The 18745-nt window shown below is 42.3% G+C and overlaps 1 protein-coding gene across 1 annotated transcript in view; it reads left to right on the forward strand.

The window, feature by feature from the left end:
• The first annotated feature begins 942 nt into the window (after nt 1-942).
• The window catches only part of CLVS2 (clavesin 2), a 60214-nt gene continuing 42411 nt past the window's right edge, over nt 943-18745 (forward strand). Inside the window, exons 1-2 of the mRNA XM_027633874.1 lie at nt 943-2128; nt 12398-12572. Of these exons, the coding sequence (XP_027489675.1) occupies nt 1740-2128; nt 12398-12572 (564 nt within the window). The 5' untranslated portion in view covers nt 943-1739. The remainder of the gene's footprint in view (nt 2129-12397; nt 12573-18745) is intronic.

Here is an 18745-nt window from a genome sequence, read left to right on the forward strand (position 1 = left end):
ATCAGTTATCTCAGTGCCTTTTAAACAATTCAGGCTGTGTGCTCTGGCTATGTCATCTTGGGAAAGGAGCAGTACCAAAGAGCTGTGCTTCTCACAGGAAGGAGGAGGAGGTACATGTTACAAGGCTTTCCCATGTTTGCCATATCTTTTGTGTAAGCTTGATTTTCACAAGTGTATTTGCATTGGGAAGGTCCAGTTCCACAAAGGTCAAATGCTCTTCAGTGGAAACTTTTCCTGAAAGCAGACTGCAGCATCAAACTTTCCTGCATGAAAGAAGACATCTTTCCTCACTGGCATATTCAATACACAGAAGCAAAATATTTTTGCCCTTTGCAATATAATGCAACTTAAGACATGCTGCCTCCCACATAAGGCCACAAAAAAGGGCTTCTTTTTTTTTTATTCCCAGGTTTTTAACGTTTCATGTTAGGAAATTCAGCCAAAAAAGGGGATTGCTCTGAAAGCCACCGCTTGACGAACACCACCTCGCTACTGTCACGACAACGAGACCTATACTGACGCCTGGTCTGACTCCCACGGGATGCTCTGGGGGGCTCACGCGTGGCCCCACTGACCCCACAGCCTCCCGGCCACCGCCCTGCGCCAGGCACCCACCATCTTCCTCCGCGCACCCCCGGAGCCGGCAGCGCAGGGACCTCTCCTCGGCCGCGGAGCCCCCCCCCCACCCCTGGGGCGCTGCGCTGCGCGGGGCCGAGCGAGGCGCAGCCGCCCCCTCCCTTTCCCTTCCCGGCTCCTCTGCGGCGCAGGGCCGGGGCGCGGCCGCGGGGCAGGTGTCGGGGCGCGCCGCGGCGGGTGCGCGCCTGTGCGTGAGCGGGTGCGCGCGTGTGTGTGCGCGCACAAGGCGGGGCCGCGCAGCAGGCAGCCCTGTGCCGGCTGGTGCCGTCTGGGAGCCGGGGCGTGGAGCGGAGGAGGGCGCGGAAGGGAGGGTGGTGGGGGGGACGAGCATCCTCCAGGCCGAGGCTCCGTTTGTTTCTCCGGGCTCCGCGCCGGCGAGCGGGAGGCGCTTCGGCACCGGTACCGGCGAAGTACCTGCGGATCGGCTTTCCTCCTCCTCGCTGGCTTTTTCCAGTTTTGTGGTGGTGGTAGTTTTTTTTTTTTGTGTGTGTGTGTGTGTGTGTTTTTTTTTCTTAGCCCTCCCTCAAATCCAGGGAGACGCTTCTGAAGCGGGGTGAGCGCCGACCTTACGTAAATGGTGCTGCTCCGGGGAGGGCATCCCCCCTGCGAGCCCCGGGCCGGGGGAGCGTCCCCGGGCGCCGCTCGCCCTGCCTAGCGGCCGGGCTCCTCGCCGCCGTCGCCGCAGCCCCGCCTGCGATCCGCACCGGCACCGGCGGGGGCGGGCGGTGAGCAGCAGCCGGCAGCCCGCAGCCCCGTCCTCGGCGGGTTTCGCCGCCTCCGCGGACCGGCTGCGGGGATGATGCGGCGCGTCGGACCCCGCGGCGGGGAGGGCGCTATGTCAGAGAGATAACGCGCCTCCGCCAGCAGCCCGGGGGCAGTGTCGGTGCCAGGTCCCCCCGGGACCCGGCTGCCTGAGAGCCGCTCGCAGCTCAGCGGCCGGACTGGCAGCGGCGGCGGGGCCGGGGAGCGACGGGGCGAGGCCCGGCGGGGCGGGCGAGCGGCGGCCGGCCGTGCCGGGGCACCCCGCCTCCGGGGGGCAAGCGCCCGGGAGGCTGAGGAGCGCAGGCATCACAGCCAGGGAGGAGGAGGAGGAGGGCAGCGCCATGACTCATTTGCAGGCAGGTCTCTCCCCGGAGACTCTGGAGAAAGCCCGGCTGGAGCTGAACGAGAACCCCGACACCCTGCACCAGGACATCCAGGAGGTGCGGGACATGGTCATCACCCGGCCGGACATCGGCTTCCTGCGCACCGACGATGCCTTCATCCTGCGGTTCCTGCGGGCCAGGAAGTTTCAGCACTTCGAGGCATTTCGGCTCCTGGCCCAGTACTTTGAATATCGCCAGCAGAACCTGGACATGTTCAAGAGCTTCAAGGCCACAGACCCGGGCATCAAGCAGGCACTGAAGGATGGTTTCCCCGGTGGGCTGGCCAACCTGGACCACTACGGCAGGAAGATCCTCGTCCTTTTTGCAGCCAACTGGGACCAGAGCAGGTAAAAGCAGAGCCACCCGCCTGCCATCTTCCGCCGGGAAATGCATGGGAAAGCCGTGCCAGAGCACAGGGAGAGAGAGTGGGCAGCAGGGATACACCCGGCGCTGCCCACATTAGGGTGGGGAGCAGCCTGGAAGGCAGAGAGAGAGGAGAAAGGAGAAATGTGTTTTGTGGCTTAGGGCCTTTTCAACCAGGTCATCCTTTGGGGTGTAAATTTTGGGAGGGAAGTAGAAACTGCTTGGATGCTCTTCTCAGCTGTTTGATAGGAGATTTACATCCTTCTGCCTCCCCTTAGCTGAAGTGAGCTGGCACGGTAGATGGTGTGCTTATCCTCCAGACAAAGGCTAGTTGCACTCTCTGGGTTGGTCTTTCTGTTTCATCACTCACAGAGTTGCTCAGGAGCCATAGGAGAAAGTGGGTGATGCTGGTTGTGTGTAAAACAGGAGCATCCATCATGAGCTGAAAAGTTTGCCTGTGCAGGAAGCTGAGGCTCCAAATCCTTACCCTCAGCTAAAGAAAGCTCTTCCTGAGCCTCCTGGAAATGCCAGGATGGAAGTTGCTGTAACTACTTCATTTCCCACTCATGCTGCTCCAAGTGTCAATTCCCTGCATAATAAGATCCAAGCCCACAAAGCTTTGGTAGCAAATTCAAAGCGACTAGTGGAGTCCCTAGAACACTTTCTGATCCTTTTTGGGACTACTGTAGCCTGAAGATGACTTAGTAGGCTGACCCAAGAGCTGATTCCCATCAAGGCCCTTTTAAGCTGTCAGCTTGATACTATGTGACACTATTTGTTTATTCTAAATTCCTAATTGGGTGTCATGCTCAGTTTCTCCTGCGGTCTAAAATTATATTCACAAAACCTTCTTGATTTCAGTACATGTAAATGAAGGAATCCACTAAGAATGAGCTCTCTAAAACCTGCTCCTGTGAGCACTGCATTGTTTCCCTCAGCTCCCAACCCGAGGGCAACTTTAGAATCTGAAGCGTTTCTTCGTGGAAAAAATTAAAATCTTGCTAGTTGCCATCTTTTGTATGGTCAACACAGTGATGGTATCCTAAGCTCAGCTACTTTGAAACGTGGGGAGGACACAAGCAGCTAGAAGAGTGGATAGAAAGAACAAAATTTGGGGGATAGGCATGCCTAAGCTTGTCCTTTAGGTGTTTGTTTAGCTGTCCTCTTGCAGGCTGCATGGAGAGCCATTGCAGGGAGCATTCCCACAGCTCTCTGCGCCAGTTGGTGTTACAGTTAGGGACGGGTCTCTGCCCAGAGGGCTGCTGGCTCACCTTGCCTTTCCTGCTCTCCAAATGTGGCATTCACATCCACACTGCGTATGGGGGGTTTCCTGGCCCTTGCTCCCATGAATCAAGTCGAGGGACTAGGAGAAAGCTGTTTGGCACAAATCAAAACTGCCCACAGCTAGGCTAACAACTAGAAAAGGTGGATGAACATATGCAGAGCTGAGGCCTGCATCTTTTTTCTACTTTGGTTTTCTAGCAGATGGAGCAAAAAAGCTGAGTGAGGAGCAGTGGTGATGAGGCTAAGGACTTGCTGAGCAGTCTCCGTTTCCCGCATAAGGATCAGGTCAACTCTTAATATTAAAAGCAACTCCACAAACTCTTAAAAATCCTTGAAGGAAGAATTAGTAAAGAAACGGATTGGTTAGGACTTTTATGAAGTTATATGTCTGTGATGAAGAAGTTCCCTTCTTAAAGGTAGTGTTGTTTCTTGTTAATGAAAAAAAATCCTAAAGCTTTATGTGGCACCTGTCATATCGTCACTTGACTTGATCCTAGTCAAAAGAACACCAAGAATTCAAGTGCAGAGATTAAGTAGCATTTGAAATAATAATTGTCATTTGAAAAGATATTTAAAGTACATGAGATCAGCTGATATTTAAAGTACTTGAGATCAGCTGACAGAGCAATAAATTTATTGTGATTTTTTCATGAAGTCTTAGTGGTACAATTAATATTCTTTATGCTATGACAGTGAAGTGGCTGGGGCACACCAGAGTATGTAATGGCCATGTTTGCAACTGGGTGCCTATTGCTTTTCAGCACTGCTTGCCCATGGCATGCCTCTCCTCCAGAATAAGGGATTTGTTTTCAGATAGACCACTCAGACAAAGCAGGGAGAGCTGAAGCCCAGCTGCGGGGAGTGGCTTGCTTCAAGGCACATGACAAGTCAGTGACACATCTGGGAATGGAGCTAGGTCATTTTCTTTTCTAATTAATTTAGTGTCTTCCATTATGTGATGTTCAGTGGCTGAACTGGGGGAGCACTGTGTATGGAACTTATACTGGGGCTGATATGCAGTATGTCTCATGCTTATGCCTTAACTGACTTGAGATCTTACAGTACATAACCCAGTGTTCTTCTTACAGGAACAATGGGAGGATTACTTATTGAATAGATCACAGCACGTTTATCATGTGTGCAGCTTATTATGGTCAGGATGTGACAATTAGAAATAAAAAGTTCCAATTTGTTATTTAAATGAATAGCAGACGTACTATAGATGATTTATATAGCACTGGCAGCCTATGGTTTATATAGTTCCAATTAGAAAGAAAAGCTTGGGAGGCAAAAAATTCCTGTGGTAAAACAAGCCTGTGTACTAGATGTTAAATCATTAAATTAAAGCAGGGCCTGAAAACTGTACCAGATGTCCTACCACCTGAACAACCAAATCTGACATGTATTTAAAACAAAAAAAAAAACCAAAAAAAGGAAGGTAAAAGATAATGAACTGAGTAGCCCAGTAGCTTTGCAGCAGGACCCAGCCTAACTCTACACCCTGTCTGTACTATGGGGAAAATGAAGATGGGTGGCATTCCTGCCAGGAAGCTAGCTAGCACTCTCGGAGGGATCAGCTTTCCCTGTTAGCTTCCAGGTTGTTGATTCATAACTACATTTGGCTTGTAGGTGTCTACATGCGTTTGAAGACTCCCCTTTTCTTAATGCATCCAGCTGGTGAAGTTTTTTTGAGTTAATGCTGTAATTAACTTCAACCCTCAGCTACAAGGGATCCGTTTTCATGCATGGTCTTCTGTATGTTTCGTGGCACCTGTACACCCATTCCCCAGGAAAAGCAGTCTACTTCGATGCTATGTATTTGTAATCTTTCCGGCATGAATTATCTCAGTATTTTTCCTAGAAAGTGCATTAGAAGAGTGCAATGATACCTAGTTCCTGACAGTGTCACAGTGACCCAGTCAGCTCACACCATCCTCAGTGAATATGGAAATCCTCCACACCCATTACCATGGGCTCTGCTCTTGCATCAGATGATTTACAGCAGGGCAAAGACGGAGTCCACTGGTTTGCTTTTAAAACTATGTTTTCATAGTTCATAGAAGTGCTAGAAACTTTTCTTTTTCTCCCGTTAAATGAAAATTTAAGTTCTGTACGTATTAGAAGGCCAGTCTGCTCCTCAGCTCACAATAAACCGGAGGTGAATTGGCAAGGTATTTTTCAAGCTCTGACAGAGGCATATGACAAAATAAATAGCAATGCTAACAATAGTAACGTATTAACAGTAGCAAAATAGCTGTTTACCACAGTCAGTTTTTGTTTGGAACTTACATCTTTAAAATGATAATTACTAACTAGTGCAAGCACTGTCATTTTTTCTACAGTTGCTCCTGCTGACTGATGCTGTCTTATTGTTTCCTAGTTTTCCCCCAGGTATCTGTATCTGCCTATTATCACTTGTATTTAGGCTGTAGGTGTTTTGGCTGGGGATCTTTTCGATCAATGCTAATGTAAAATTTAGATCACCTGAATCTTCATCTGTGGCTGTGACTGTTAGACACTTGGCTGACATAAGGCATAGTGAATGGTATTAAATCTGAATCTAAAAGCTAATTTGGTAAAATATTTGAAAAAAATTCTATTTCTCTATGCATTTTTGTAACACTGGTGATGCTTTTTGTTTTTAAAATAAGGGCTCCCAGGGCATGCTACCACTATTTAAGCAGAATAGCTGTAAGAGAACTTTCAATCCCCCATCTCTTTTCAGCATTCAGTGTGGATCCAGACTGACAAACCCAGGAGATGTGAGGCATCATTTTTAGGTACTCCTTTGTGTATTTTGAGGGCTCTTGTTTTGATGAAATGCTAAAAATATTAAGCCAGAGCAGTAGGTTAGAAATGAGATGATGGCTCAGAGACTTGACCAGCTTTCTCTTTTAAATCACAGTGGCACAAGAGCTCATTTGACAGAAACTTCTTTTCCAAATGGTGATGAGCTTAAAATACAGAATGTGTATTCTTTATATGTTTGGGACCTTCAAGAGACACATGACTTAAATTTAACTGAAGAAGACTTACTATCTATCTCTCTTCTAGTTAACAGTTCACATCCTGAGAAGCAAATTCATGTCATTCAGTTTTAATTCCCAAAATAACTTAAAAATTTCCTTCTGTCATGGAGAAGATGACAAACAGCAAAAGAGACAATAGGCGTCTCTGCTAAATCAGATTATCTGTTATTCAGTGCAAAAGTGAACTGACTGGAACCAGAATCTGGTTAAACAGATGATATGGTTGATGCCACTCATCATCAAGAACATAAAGTTTTGAAAACAGCTGACATAGCTGAATTTGACATGAGACATCTGTACCCTGCATTCTGCCTGTCTCTTCTTTTTATGTTGGCCTGGTGGAGACCACAGTGAATGCTTGGAAGAGGATGCATAGATCACATAACTGAAAGGTAAAGGTGAAAGATCATAGTGAAGTACTACCAAGAGTTGATAGCAGCATCTGCCAGACTGTTTCCCCCAGAAATCCTTGGAAGCATTTTGTTCATGTCCCACAAAAAATTCTCAAATAACTTTTCTTTTCTGTAAAGGGGAAATTACCACCACTGGTAAATTATGAGAAAATGGGATACTCAGTTAATTGTTTGAGCTCTTCTGTTCTTGACAAATGACCCCAGTGAGGCATTTCCTTAGGAAGCTCTGTCGCCGTTTTGGTAGAAATGGTAGCCATCCCAAAGCATTTGAAAGTCATTGTCAGTATCGCTATTAACTTGTCAGCCTTCCAAGGTTCCATTGCTTTAAAGTCAATCTGAATGAAAAATTTCAAGAAGTAGCACACCACTCCCTACTTCACTTGAACTCGAGCTGGGACTCACATAAAAAAGGAACTTTAAGAGTGCATTATATATGTGATAACATATTTCCAGCATTTTTAATTCACATTAATAACTGGGCTAAAAAATATGTTTAAGTTCCCCATCAAATTAAGCATGGTTTTATAAATAGACGGAATGAAATACATTTAAATTAACTATGAGTTCCTGATTATCATAGGAATTAGTAATACCTTGCTAACTACAATATGTCCCATAAAAGTCTGTTTAAACAAGTGAATGCAAATAGATTTAGCCATAAATAAATAAGGATTTATTTCTTCACTGTCTAACTTCAGGCTACTACAGAGCATATACTGCAGCCTATCCGGCCCAGCACACCCTACATACCTGACAGCACTGGAGCAGTCGTTGTAAAACTGAGGCCAGGGTAAAATGAGTGGCTAACTGTTCCCTTGCTGTTATTTAACACGGATTAGTAAGAATAAAACAATACCATCTTCCCGTCAGACTGTGCGCTATAGTTTCTTCATAGTTAAGACTAATAGGTTGATTTTTTTTTTCTTTTTTTTCTTCGAAGTAGAAAGGCAGTCAGAGATATCTTGGACCAAATTTACTTCACACTCACTAGCTTATCCTGTTTTCATCACATTTCTATATCTGAAAGTAATTTCAGTGTGGAATAAAAGTTTCGGCAACACGATCCGAAGTAATTTTTCCCAATATCTCTTTACGTAGGATTTTAATTTCCCGAAAGTCCAGCCAAAGGTGGAGTGTATTTTATGGCAAAGCCTATGCATTCTAGTGCTGACATGAACAGTAGTAGCAGTGAAGTGAAATGCTGGACAACGTAGGAATGGAGTGGATTAAAGATGTGCCTGTATGCTAATAACTCTGTGCTGTGTGAAAGCTTCCATGCAGTTTCTTCAATCATGTTTTGTTTGCTTGGGATGTTCAACTGATATTTTCAATACTCTGCTTGCCATTTGCACCTAAGATTTCATCTATCACACCAGGTTTACATTTCTGGCTTGTCTCAGCATGTGTCCACAGTAAAACCTGCTTTAAATACCCACTAATGGCTTTGTCTGTCTTTCTGGTGTTCTGTACTGTACTTACGTAAGGTATTGAAACCAGTACAAGATACCCATTATAGAATGAAGAATAGCTCCAATCTTCAACTACTTGCCCTGAAGGGTATTTAAGGTGGGAAGCTAGATTGTTAGTGACATGTCCCTGTATACTCCTGATGTGGCTTTTTAGACTTAAAGAGTACTTTAGATACCTCCCTCTGGCAGGAAGCATTCTTACTTGCTTTTAGCTAGACCTGTTTTCTTCAGAACTAATGTCAGTTTTCAGTGAGTAAACACAAATATTGTCGTTGTTGTGAACTGTATTTTTTACACTATACAAACCTGCAATAGGAGTTACAGTGATGGTGAATATGCCATAGATTTGTGGAGACCCAGCCCTGTGACTGTTATTTACTCTCTGTGGTGGCTGAAATCCTGGTCCCATTGATGCCTGACAGTTTTCCCATTGTCTTGAATTAATTCAAGACATAATTAGGTATGGTTTTGTTTACATGTATACATCTGTGTATTTATTTCTTATGTACACATAAGAAAAGCATTTTTATGACCAGTCTTAGAGACCTGATTGGCTTCATAAACAAAGAATCATTATGTCTGATGCACCAGATTTCTAGCAGCCTTGTGCCACTAGGAAGCCATTAATCCAGGGTATGTGATGTCTTCTTGAACTTCTTAGAGAAAACATTAGAGACATACATCAGGACCTTGGGACCCTTCTTCCTGGACTGAATGTAGGGCTCTTGTAGCAGCCTTCTGCTTTGCAGAGCTCTTCTCCTGGAGAATGAGATTTTTTGAATGAGGCAACATAAATGTCAAGTAGGGTTGAGGCTAATTTTAGGATTTGAACATTTCTAATGTCTGTTTCTTGTCTGAGTTCTCACTGGAGATCTTCCTTGAATTGAGGCATTAGCTGCTCTCTCGGTGTTTCACTCACTGTAATTTCCTTCTCAGTTCAGCATTTCCTCTAGGAAGGCCTCTTACATGCTGTAACTCTTTCTAATTTCGTGAAGCATTAAAAAAAAAAAAATTTCTGAGACTTACACCACCTGGTGGAAGTAGCCAGGAGTTTAAAGGCAGTTTGCCACACGGAACCCAGCTCCAACCCCGAACATGACTCTGTAAACCTCCTTCCTTCAGGCTGTGTGTTTTAATCCTGATGCTGGCAGTTGTACAAAGTGCATGTCACAGAGGGAATTTTTAGTACCCACGTCGATTAGGTGCCCTCCACTGTCCGTTCACCAGTGTTGTACTGGATAGGTAAACTGGTCTACAGATGCACTAGGCAAGCTAAGGGCTTTTAGTGCCACTACAGCTATCTGTAGTTTTTCATGTTGCCAAACACTCCCTACATGTCCTGTTATACGTGTGCACAGTAGTTTGGGAAAGAGTCCATAAGAATTATTTCAGGTTGCTGTTCGCACTGTGTAACTGGGGGCGTTTGTTGGCTTATTCAGAGGCCTTTGCAGTGATGGTGGCATTTTCCCCAGCAGCTGGGCTTGGGGGGAGCTTCTCTGCCTGGGGAGAAGGGGAACATCAGCAATGCCATACCTGAATTGTTGTCCCTCCCACGCCAGCCCCCGTGCCCTTGTGCAGGTTTGCCCAGGGCTGGCAGAGCGCTCTGGGCATGTGGCACTGTGCCTGCTGCAAAAACTGACCCAGCAGTTCCTTGATGATCAAATTGCACTAACAGTGTTAAAGATTGAAAGTTTTAAAAATTTCTTTGAAACTGGTTGTAAGGCATGTCCTTTTTTCTCCTTGGATAAAATTTCATTTGCAGATATGGTCTTTATTTTTTTTCTTTTTTCCTTCTTTATTTTTCCCCCTGCTAAAAGGAAATAGAGAATTTTAGCATTTTGATGATTTCTATAGGGAAATTACAGATAATTTTTTTGTGCTGTTTCTTCTCTTAGTTGAAAAAAAACCTGAACAAAAAAGAGGGAGAATGCCAAACTTCCTCTAAACCTTAGATCTCAGAAAAGTAAAGCATTAGAAAAAAGTTAAATCTCAAAATAGTATGAAGGAGAGGAGTGATTATGAAAAATTCCATCCCAGTTAATTAAACCAAATTCAAAACAAAATAAGGGTCTCCAAAATGAAGAGAAGAATTTTTTAAAACAGTGCTACCGCTAATGATTTCTGGGGAAAACACACTTTCTTGTGTTCTGACATTAGGGAGTCCTTTTTTAGTTCCTTTCCTGTGAATGCATAGTTGAGAAGTGCACTGAGCTTTAGTTGGCTAAAAAAAACAAAGATGGAAAGATACGAGGAGTCAGCTACAACAAATTAATTTCATTTGTATTATTTCCTTTTTGCAGATACTTTCAAAATACAGCTATGCCCACAGCAGAACAGAGTACTAATTGTATTAAAGCAAGCAGAATTCAGTATAATTTAATGTAATTTCTAAGTAGGCATACATACTCTTTGCTACCTATGCAGTATAATGAAGAATTCTCTGGGGACTCACAATTTTGAAAACCCTGTTTGATGCCATCATGAGAGACATTGAAATGGCCTTGTTTAAAATATCTTCACAAATGCTGAAGATTTCACTCTTTTGTTTATGGAGTATTTGTTTATCTGATATTTTTCTGGTTTAAATTTCTTATGCCTCATTTGATACTGTGTTGGAACTGGAAAATTTATGTCTGTTTCAGTAACTATTTATAAAATCTGAGAATTTTAGAATGGTTTGGGTTGGAAGGACCTTAAAGATTATCAAGTTCCAACCCCCATGCAACGGGCAGGGGCACCTTTCACTAGACCAGGTTGCTCAAAGCCCCATCCAACCTGGCCTCGAATACTGCCAGGAGTGGGGCATCCACAGCTTCTCTGGGCAACTGTTCCATGGTCTCACCACTTTCACAGTAAAGAATTTCTTTCTAATATCAGGTCTAAACATGGATTTTTCCGCTTAAAACCATTCTCCCTTGTTTTATTACTACATGACCTTGTAAAAAATGTTAATTAAAAAAATATTGACGTGTAAAACATAGTTAGCCCAGGAAAAAAAAAATCAGAAGTCAAACTACAACTTTAATATATCTTTAAAAAGCCCAGACAATTCTGGTGTTTTGCCTTATTTTAAAAAAATACAATAAGCTAAACTATCAGTTGATTAATAACTCTATTATACGGCAGTCTAAAGATGACATTGCTTGCATATATTTAAGCTATTCAGCAACTCTGTTAGGTGGCTTAGCTTCCAAAAAGAAAGATATCACTCAGCAGAGCTTAGCAATATATAGTTATATCTTCTTTTATAAAGTCATTGGTCTAAGAAAAGTTTATGTATGTAAAAGTTTATATATGTAAAACATACTGTAGGGGCCATCTTTTAAACCCAAGTTTAATACAGACAATGCTGGAACTGACGAATACCATGTTCCAAACTTTCTTCTGTAACCACAAAATTTGGGTGTACAAAGTACTTAGTACTCTGGAAGCAGTTAAGTGACTCTTAAAAGGTTGCTGTTGCCCTTACCCAGAAACACCTCAAAGCCCTACTGTGTTACTTTCTGCTTTCAAGATCTTTGAGAAATTAGCCTTCTGAAGTTGTGGATTTAAGATAAAACGTTACACAGAGAGAGGGATAAGGGGAACATGTGGAAATCCGTTTTTTAGCTGATAATTTTGTAGGCGCTGTTATTCACTTGGAAAAATATAGGAGGAATCTTTGGGTCTAGGCTTCTGGTATTAGAATCAGGTTTTGGTATCATTATGATTTTACAAAAATGCAGTTTGCATAGAAATGCTTGTACAGGTGTAATAAAATGTAAATATACTAAAGCAGCTTAGGAGACTACAGAAAAGTTCAAATTTGCTTTTGATGTGTTATATTCTTGTAGTTTGTTCTGGGTGGCTGATGGTCTAGATGTACATAATCCTGCTCCAGAAGATGAGCTCAACTAATTAAGCTTTTGAGGCTTTCTGAGCTTTATGTACCGATGACTTCTGAGGATACATTTGCTCTCCTTTGATTTAAACTTTTGAGAAGGGGAGAATGCTCAGAACTTCTCCACCTCTGTGGTTGTTGCTCCTTTCCTAACAGAATCTCCCCTTCACATTCTCAGGTACACGCTGGTGGATATTTTGCGCGCCATACTTCTTTCTTTAGAAGCCATGATAGAAGACCCCGAGCTTCAAGTGAATGGATTTGTTTTGATTATAGACTGGAGCAACTTCACCTTCAAGCAGGCCTCCAAACTCACACCAAGCATGCTTAGATTAGCCATAGAGGGCCTTCAGGTAACATTATTCTTTTCTTTTCATAATTCTCCTTCATTTTGCAGTTCATTACAAATCTAGGTGGCTAAAAACCCCAAAAATCCAAGAACTGAATAACAAGGCTATTAACACCTTAAGGTATGGGTGAACAGGCAAGCTACTGTGGCACAAGGTAAAGAATGAACTCAGTCAGCTAACTGCAGTAACTCCTGATGTGTAGATTCCCTCTTTCCTATACATAAGAGGAAACTTTTTGATCTTTATTCCAAAGTGACTGGCTTCCCGTAAATTCAGACAGTACCCTCTGCAGCGGCAAGTTAGAAGTAATCAGTTTATCTTGTAATTATGCACAGCACTAATGAAATATGGGTTGCTGCTGCCACGCCAGGTTGTTTTTATTTCATTGATTCCTTTGGAGACAGGCGCTACATAATTTGTCAAGAAAAGTGTGGGGCCTTGTGATCAGACAGTTAGGTGGGACTGTTTATTTACTCAAAGTTGAGCATGTGCTTGACTCTTTTACTGGGTCAAAATTAATCTGTGAAGCAGCTTCTGGAACTGAGTATACAGTGATTTAAATTTCTTTCAGCTCTTTGCAAATGCACTTTACATAGCGCAGGCGCATTGGTGGAAAGGATACTACATAACTCTCATCTGTCTCCTAAGATATTTTATGCTTATTAAAATGAAAAACTAAAATTGTCAAGGTGGTAGTTTTCTGCGCAAGCTTGAGTTACTGTGTTAAAAATACCTGTAAATCCCTCCCGTGGCAGTGTGCCTCACTTCTACAAGGACAAATATTCCTTTTCTATGATTTTTCTATCATTTATATGCTTTTATTACTCACAAAGCAAAATAATAGCCTTGTTTTTGAACTTTACTTTTTGAAGAAACTTGCATAGCAGTAGTGTGGAGTTTTGATCTAACTGATGAAATGGCTTAACCAGTATTCAGCCTGCTGTTGCACCAGAAGGGTAGTGACAGCCATGAGACAAAGATGTCAATTTTCATTTTGTTGTGTTTTCTTATGTAAGAGTATTGTCTTGACAACTACATTAGAAGGCAGCAGTGAGATCTGTGTTCTAGTACTGCTGCATTTCCTTTTTTTGCTTTCAAAATTGTTTTCTTTTTTGTGCTTTTTTTTTCAAAGTTAGTAATTGTTTTCTGGTTTAGAACATGAATAAATGCTTTAGGAGTCTTTGTTTTCAAATGGTGGTGTTTATTCTTGGGCATTACTCAGAGATGGTTATTTTGTGGAGAGTTGCAGTGGATAACTGCATGTGAAAATATGACGGATGATCTACCAAACTTCAGGTGGGCTCTGTGACTCTGCATTCTCTTACTGTTGATTGGTTCATGACTGAACTGGGAAGGAGTCCATTGGCTTACTTAGTTTACCCATGCCCCCAGCTCTGTATGTTCAAGTATCCCAAGTCTGATGGTGGCCAGCACCCACAGCAACAGTTTGTCCCCACTGTCTTCAGTTCTTTTGACTCCGGAGATGTAAAAGTGGGCATGAAATACTCCAGAAGAGAGAAGGAAAAGGCATTGAAATGGCAAATGAGAATTAAACTGTTCTAGTGCTCGAGGAATCTATCTTAATCTATGACAAGTGTTGTTACCTGTCATAGATTAGGACATGTACTTCTACAAAGTAAAAGTACTTTTACAGGGCCTTTTGCAACAAGTATTTTGAAGAAATCGATTAGTTGGGCTCTCATAATGCAGTGATCAATTTTCTGTGGAGAACCACTGGAGGAATGAGGGCTACCGTTCTTATGGTATCAAAATTGATTGACTCTCTAGTGATCCTTTCCCAGTAGTTATACTACTGGGTTGTTTATATTTAGGTTCCTATCCTCCCCTCCCCTCCCTTCCCCTCTCCTCCCCTTTCCTTCCCCCTTCTTTCCTTTCCCTTTCCTTTTTCTTTTCTTTTCTCTTACTTCCACATTTTTCTGTGTAAAGATGTATTAGAATCAATGGGAAGGCCTAAAGACAATTGTACTGAGCATCTTGGAGGGAGAACCACACTTCAAAAAAAACTGTGATCAGGAAGGAATTAAGAGGAAAGCATGGTGAAAAGGTGGTACAGAGAGACCCTGGGCAAGGTATGGATCTGTTTGCACATTCTTGCAAGTTTCCTTGCCTCAAATGTTATATTCCTTTACTTTCAACAGGGACTGCCTTTTCTTTTATTTCAGAGAAAAATGCGTAACAGAAAACATCATTCTGAATGATGTCAAAGTAAAAAGTGCTTAATCAGGCAGTATGAAAAAATATAAGAACAACTCACACACACTATTTATTTATGACCTTCGTAAAGACTCTCTGTTTAATCAAAGAAATAAAATTTACTTTGGCTTATAAGATTTAACAGGGCTTAAGATGCTGAACTTTACCATTTGGAGAATTTAAATATTCGTGTTGCTTGGGTGAAAAGGGACAGTGAAAGTGGGATTAGTGACGGCTGAATTTGATGTTAATCAAATCCATTTGCCTCCTGAATGAAATCTACTAAATTTGGATTCTATTTGTTTAGCTTCCGTGGTGAGGAGAATACTCAATATATTATGTACCAAAGACATTACAAGCTATGGCATTTTTGGACTTTTCACTATGGCATATTGTTTAGGAGATTGCTTTTGAAATTAAGATAAGTAAATATATAAAGTTTTCTATTGAAGATGAGTTCTGCTATATGCTTTATCTGCATATGTATGTTAAATGGGAGTATGAGAAGAATCATACCCAAAACTTATTCATAAATTAGAAAAACTCTTCTTACATAGTTGTCTTCAGGAAAAAGAGACTTTTGGCCATGGAATTTTTTATGTTAAAGGACAGTGATTATCTGTAATCTGGTGTGAATTTACAGCATATCCATCACAATGTTGTTGTACCAAATAATTGGTTCAGTGTAGGTCAGTGCTGATTTTTAGATGAAATGGTTTTGCTAGCCAAGGAGAAAAAACTTGATGTGGAGGTTGAGGCACTTGGCTGGGACTCTTGATCCTCCAATTCTAGCTCATACGCTGGCTGTGCGCTTTGGGAAAAAAGAAACAATACTCTTCCCTGCAGACGCTTGTGGCTACAGCATTTATGTTGCTTCTGATCAGCGAGAAGGAGGATTTGCACTTAGAGCTCCTACACCTTCCCTAGTGAAGAATAAGAAACAAGTGCAATGTGTAATACTCTCTATATTCTGAGAAGGATCTGTCTACATTAGGTGCCTAGGAGTATCTAATTGCTTAGAGCTGTGAACCCTGAGCAGAAGGAAAAGTTTTTGAGAGCTGAGACTGAAACCCATGCCTTGACTTTAGCACTTTGTGTTGGCTCTCCCCAGCATGCTCAGTGTGTAGATGTTTGTGAATTCCAGTCTTTAGGTGCCCACTTCTCCCCATTCATTGGTTTCTGTAGCCAAGTACTAATGTCGGGCTTGTGAAGAAGCTCATGTTGCTCAGCAAATGGGTTCTGAAAGCAGGGAGTGTTACAACATTGTGTGTTTCAATACCCAAGTGCCCTGAATATGTGCCTTTCAAAAACTTAACAAAATTTTGCCTCTTTAACCAGCAAGAGGTTGCAATCTCTGTGCTTCAGCTACATTTCCCACAGAAAGTGAACTCTTGAGACCTCAGAAGAAAACCAGTCCTAACTTTCCATAGACGGTGATGAACTCTGAGCTCGTACCACACAAAATTGACAACTTGATGTTATGGTCTGATAAATAGCTGTATAAAAATATCATCTCAATACAGGATGTTGTTCAAAAAAGCAGATCAAATGTAAAGAATTGTAAGGAATTGAATAGAGAGCAGGGAACACAGTGAAGTCGCTACAAAAATCGATGCCATCGCTTCCATCTTGAATGTTGGGGCGGCTTCTATTTTTATGTCTCAGAAAGACTATTGTAGAAATGAAGAAGGACAAAAACTCCCCAAAAAGTGTGGGCTGGTTTCTGTATGAGGAACAAATAAGTTGGCTGGGATTCATCTAGGTGGAAGAAGAAAAACTGTAGAGGGAAAGTACAGGAATCTATAAAGCAAACCATAGAGTCACAGGATAATTCAGGTTGGAGAAGACCTCAGGAGATCAGCAAATCCTACTTCCTGCTTAAAGCAGGGTCCCTAATGAGGTGAGATCAGGATACAAACAAGATCATGGGTGGCTGGAGAGAGTGGACTGTAGATGTTATTTGTTATCTCCATTTTAAGACATGGGCATCATCAGGACATACTAGGAAGAGGACTGTTTCTTTCTAAGACATGGTAATTCTTTGTACAATATCTGGGTAATTTGTGGTACTCTGTGCTTTGGGAAATTCTGGGTGCTTAAAGTTTAGTCATGTTTAGAGAAAATGTTTAAGTTTGTGAAAGAGAAATGAACTGAGGACTACTAAATATGTAAAAACAGCATCAAAGTTCAGAATTCCTTGGGCTGCACATAGCTGGAAATGAGATGAATGCTGAGTGGAAATAATCACATATACTATCTAAGTTGTAGCTACTCTAGGCTTCTTATTTTTGGCCTCTGTTAAGGGCTAGGAGGACTTTTAGTGTGACATAATTAAATCAAGAGTATCTTTCACCCCTTCTCCCTTTTTAAAACCTGCATTTTACTGCTCCTTGCACTCCCATGGCCCTTTCTGCCAAATCACCAAGCTGAGAACACTTGGGCAGAAGGAGGGAAGAGGTTGTGGCTATGATTATTTTCTTTCTGATAATATTTTTTTTTTTTAATATAAGCCTTATCTGGGCTTCTCCCCGCCACCCCCGCCTGCCCAATAATCAGGACAAGTGTTGTTTTCAGAAAGCAGGTAAAAACAGTTTCAAAGACTGAAAATTCAGTTTGAAATGATATTGAAAGTTGGGGTCATTATTAACTCTGACAGACAACCTTGGGGTAATCATAAGTGAGTTTTGCAAAATGGGGCATTGTGGGTATTCATGAGGCACTTCAACTGATTCGCTAATATTTAGTATTTTAAAACCTGGACCACTAACTGCTTCTTAAAGACTTGATTTCTATTAGTGCATAATAGTAGTTGCAGGCATGACAGATTTTTTTTTTTTCAGTTTGTCACTCGGGCAGGCTGTACCTCAAAATGCTTTGCAAAAGTGCGTATTTATTGGTAGCTGAATGTGAATGCTTTTCTTCTAGTTAAAAAGCTGGTGAAAAAGAGTTGATACACATTTAAACTGGCAGCTGAACATATGTGGATAGTCAGCATTGTTGCAGAAGACAGAAGACTTTTTCTTCTGGGGTGAGGGTGTTTACAGGAGGAAACAGCGATAGTATTGTGGGGGACAAGACAGGTCTTTGACTGTGTCTTTTTGTTTTGTAACAGAGGAAGGCTTCATAGGCTAAAACAAACTCACTACTGCAAACATGAAAGGAAACCAGAAAGTAAACGAAGACAGCATGCTTGCAACTACTATTACTGTCAAAAACATCTTTTACAAAGCCGTTAGTATGAGTATCCCCAACCAGATTTGCTGCAGCAGTGTAAAGTGGAAGTACCAACCACCAGACCATGCCCAGTCTGGTGATGAAAGTGACAGGACATCCTACTCCCTTTTTCTCTAAGCATGAACTCCATCAATATCTTACTGAGAATCTTGCCTGAACATCAGGGTTAGTTAAACAAGTACAGAGAGTGCTTAAATTTTGCCACTTAGTTCTGGACTACATCTATGCAACCAGCAGGTTGCAGTGTCAAGATCCTAAGACAGGAATGTCTAGAACTAAGGATACTTCTGAAAATGGTATTTTGACTTCATATAATTGCATGTTCACATGCTCTGTGCTGTGCATGATTGTTAATAATAAGCTTAAGGAACAGTTGGTGCTAGCAATGAGCATCTGTGAGCAACAAGTCACAAAACAGAACTTTGGATGTTTTTACATCCAAACTTTAAACCATAAAACCCACTCATTCAGTGCTTGAGTTTTCCACCAGTTTTTGAGAACAGAGTCCTGACATTTCACACAGTGCTTGGGAGAATATTAAAAAGTAGCAGACTCAAGCCTTTGATGGGAGTATCTTCTGCTTTCAGGAGGTCTAGTAAATCATGTAGCTGCTTTCATTCATTTTTTTTTCATTAAAGAATTAAGTTGTTTGTAAATACTAGAGTCCGCTGAGCCCAGGACCTCCCGGAGAACAGAAGGATGTGCTTGTAAACAGCACAATTTCATAC

This window comes from Corapipo altera, unplaced genomic scaffold, assembly GCF_003945725.1.
Source record: "Corapipo altera isolate COAL_440 unplaced genomic scaffold, ASM394572v1 2b, whole genome shotgun sequence".
Taxonomy (NCBI): domain Eukaryota; kingdom Metazoa; phylum Chordata; class Aves; order Passeriformes; family Pipridae; genus Corapipo; species Corapipo altera.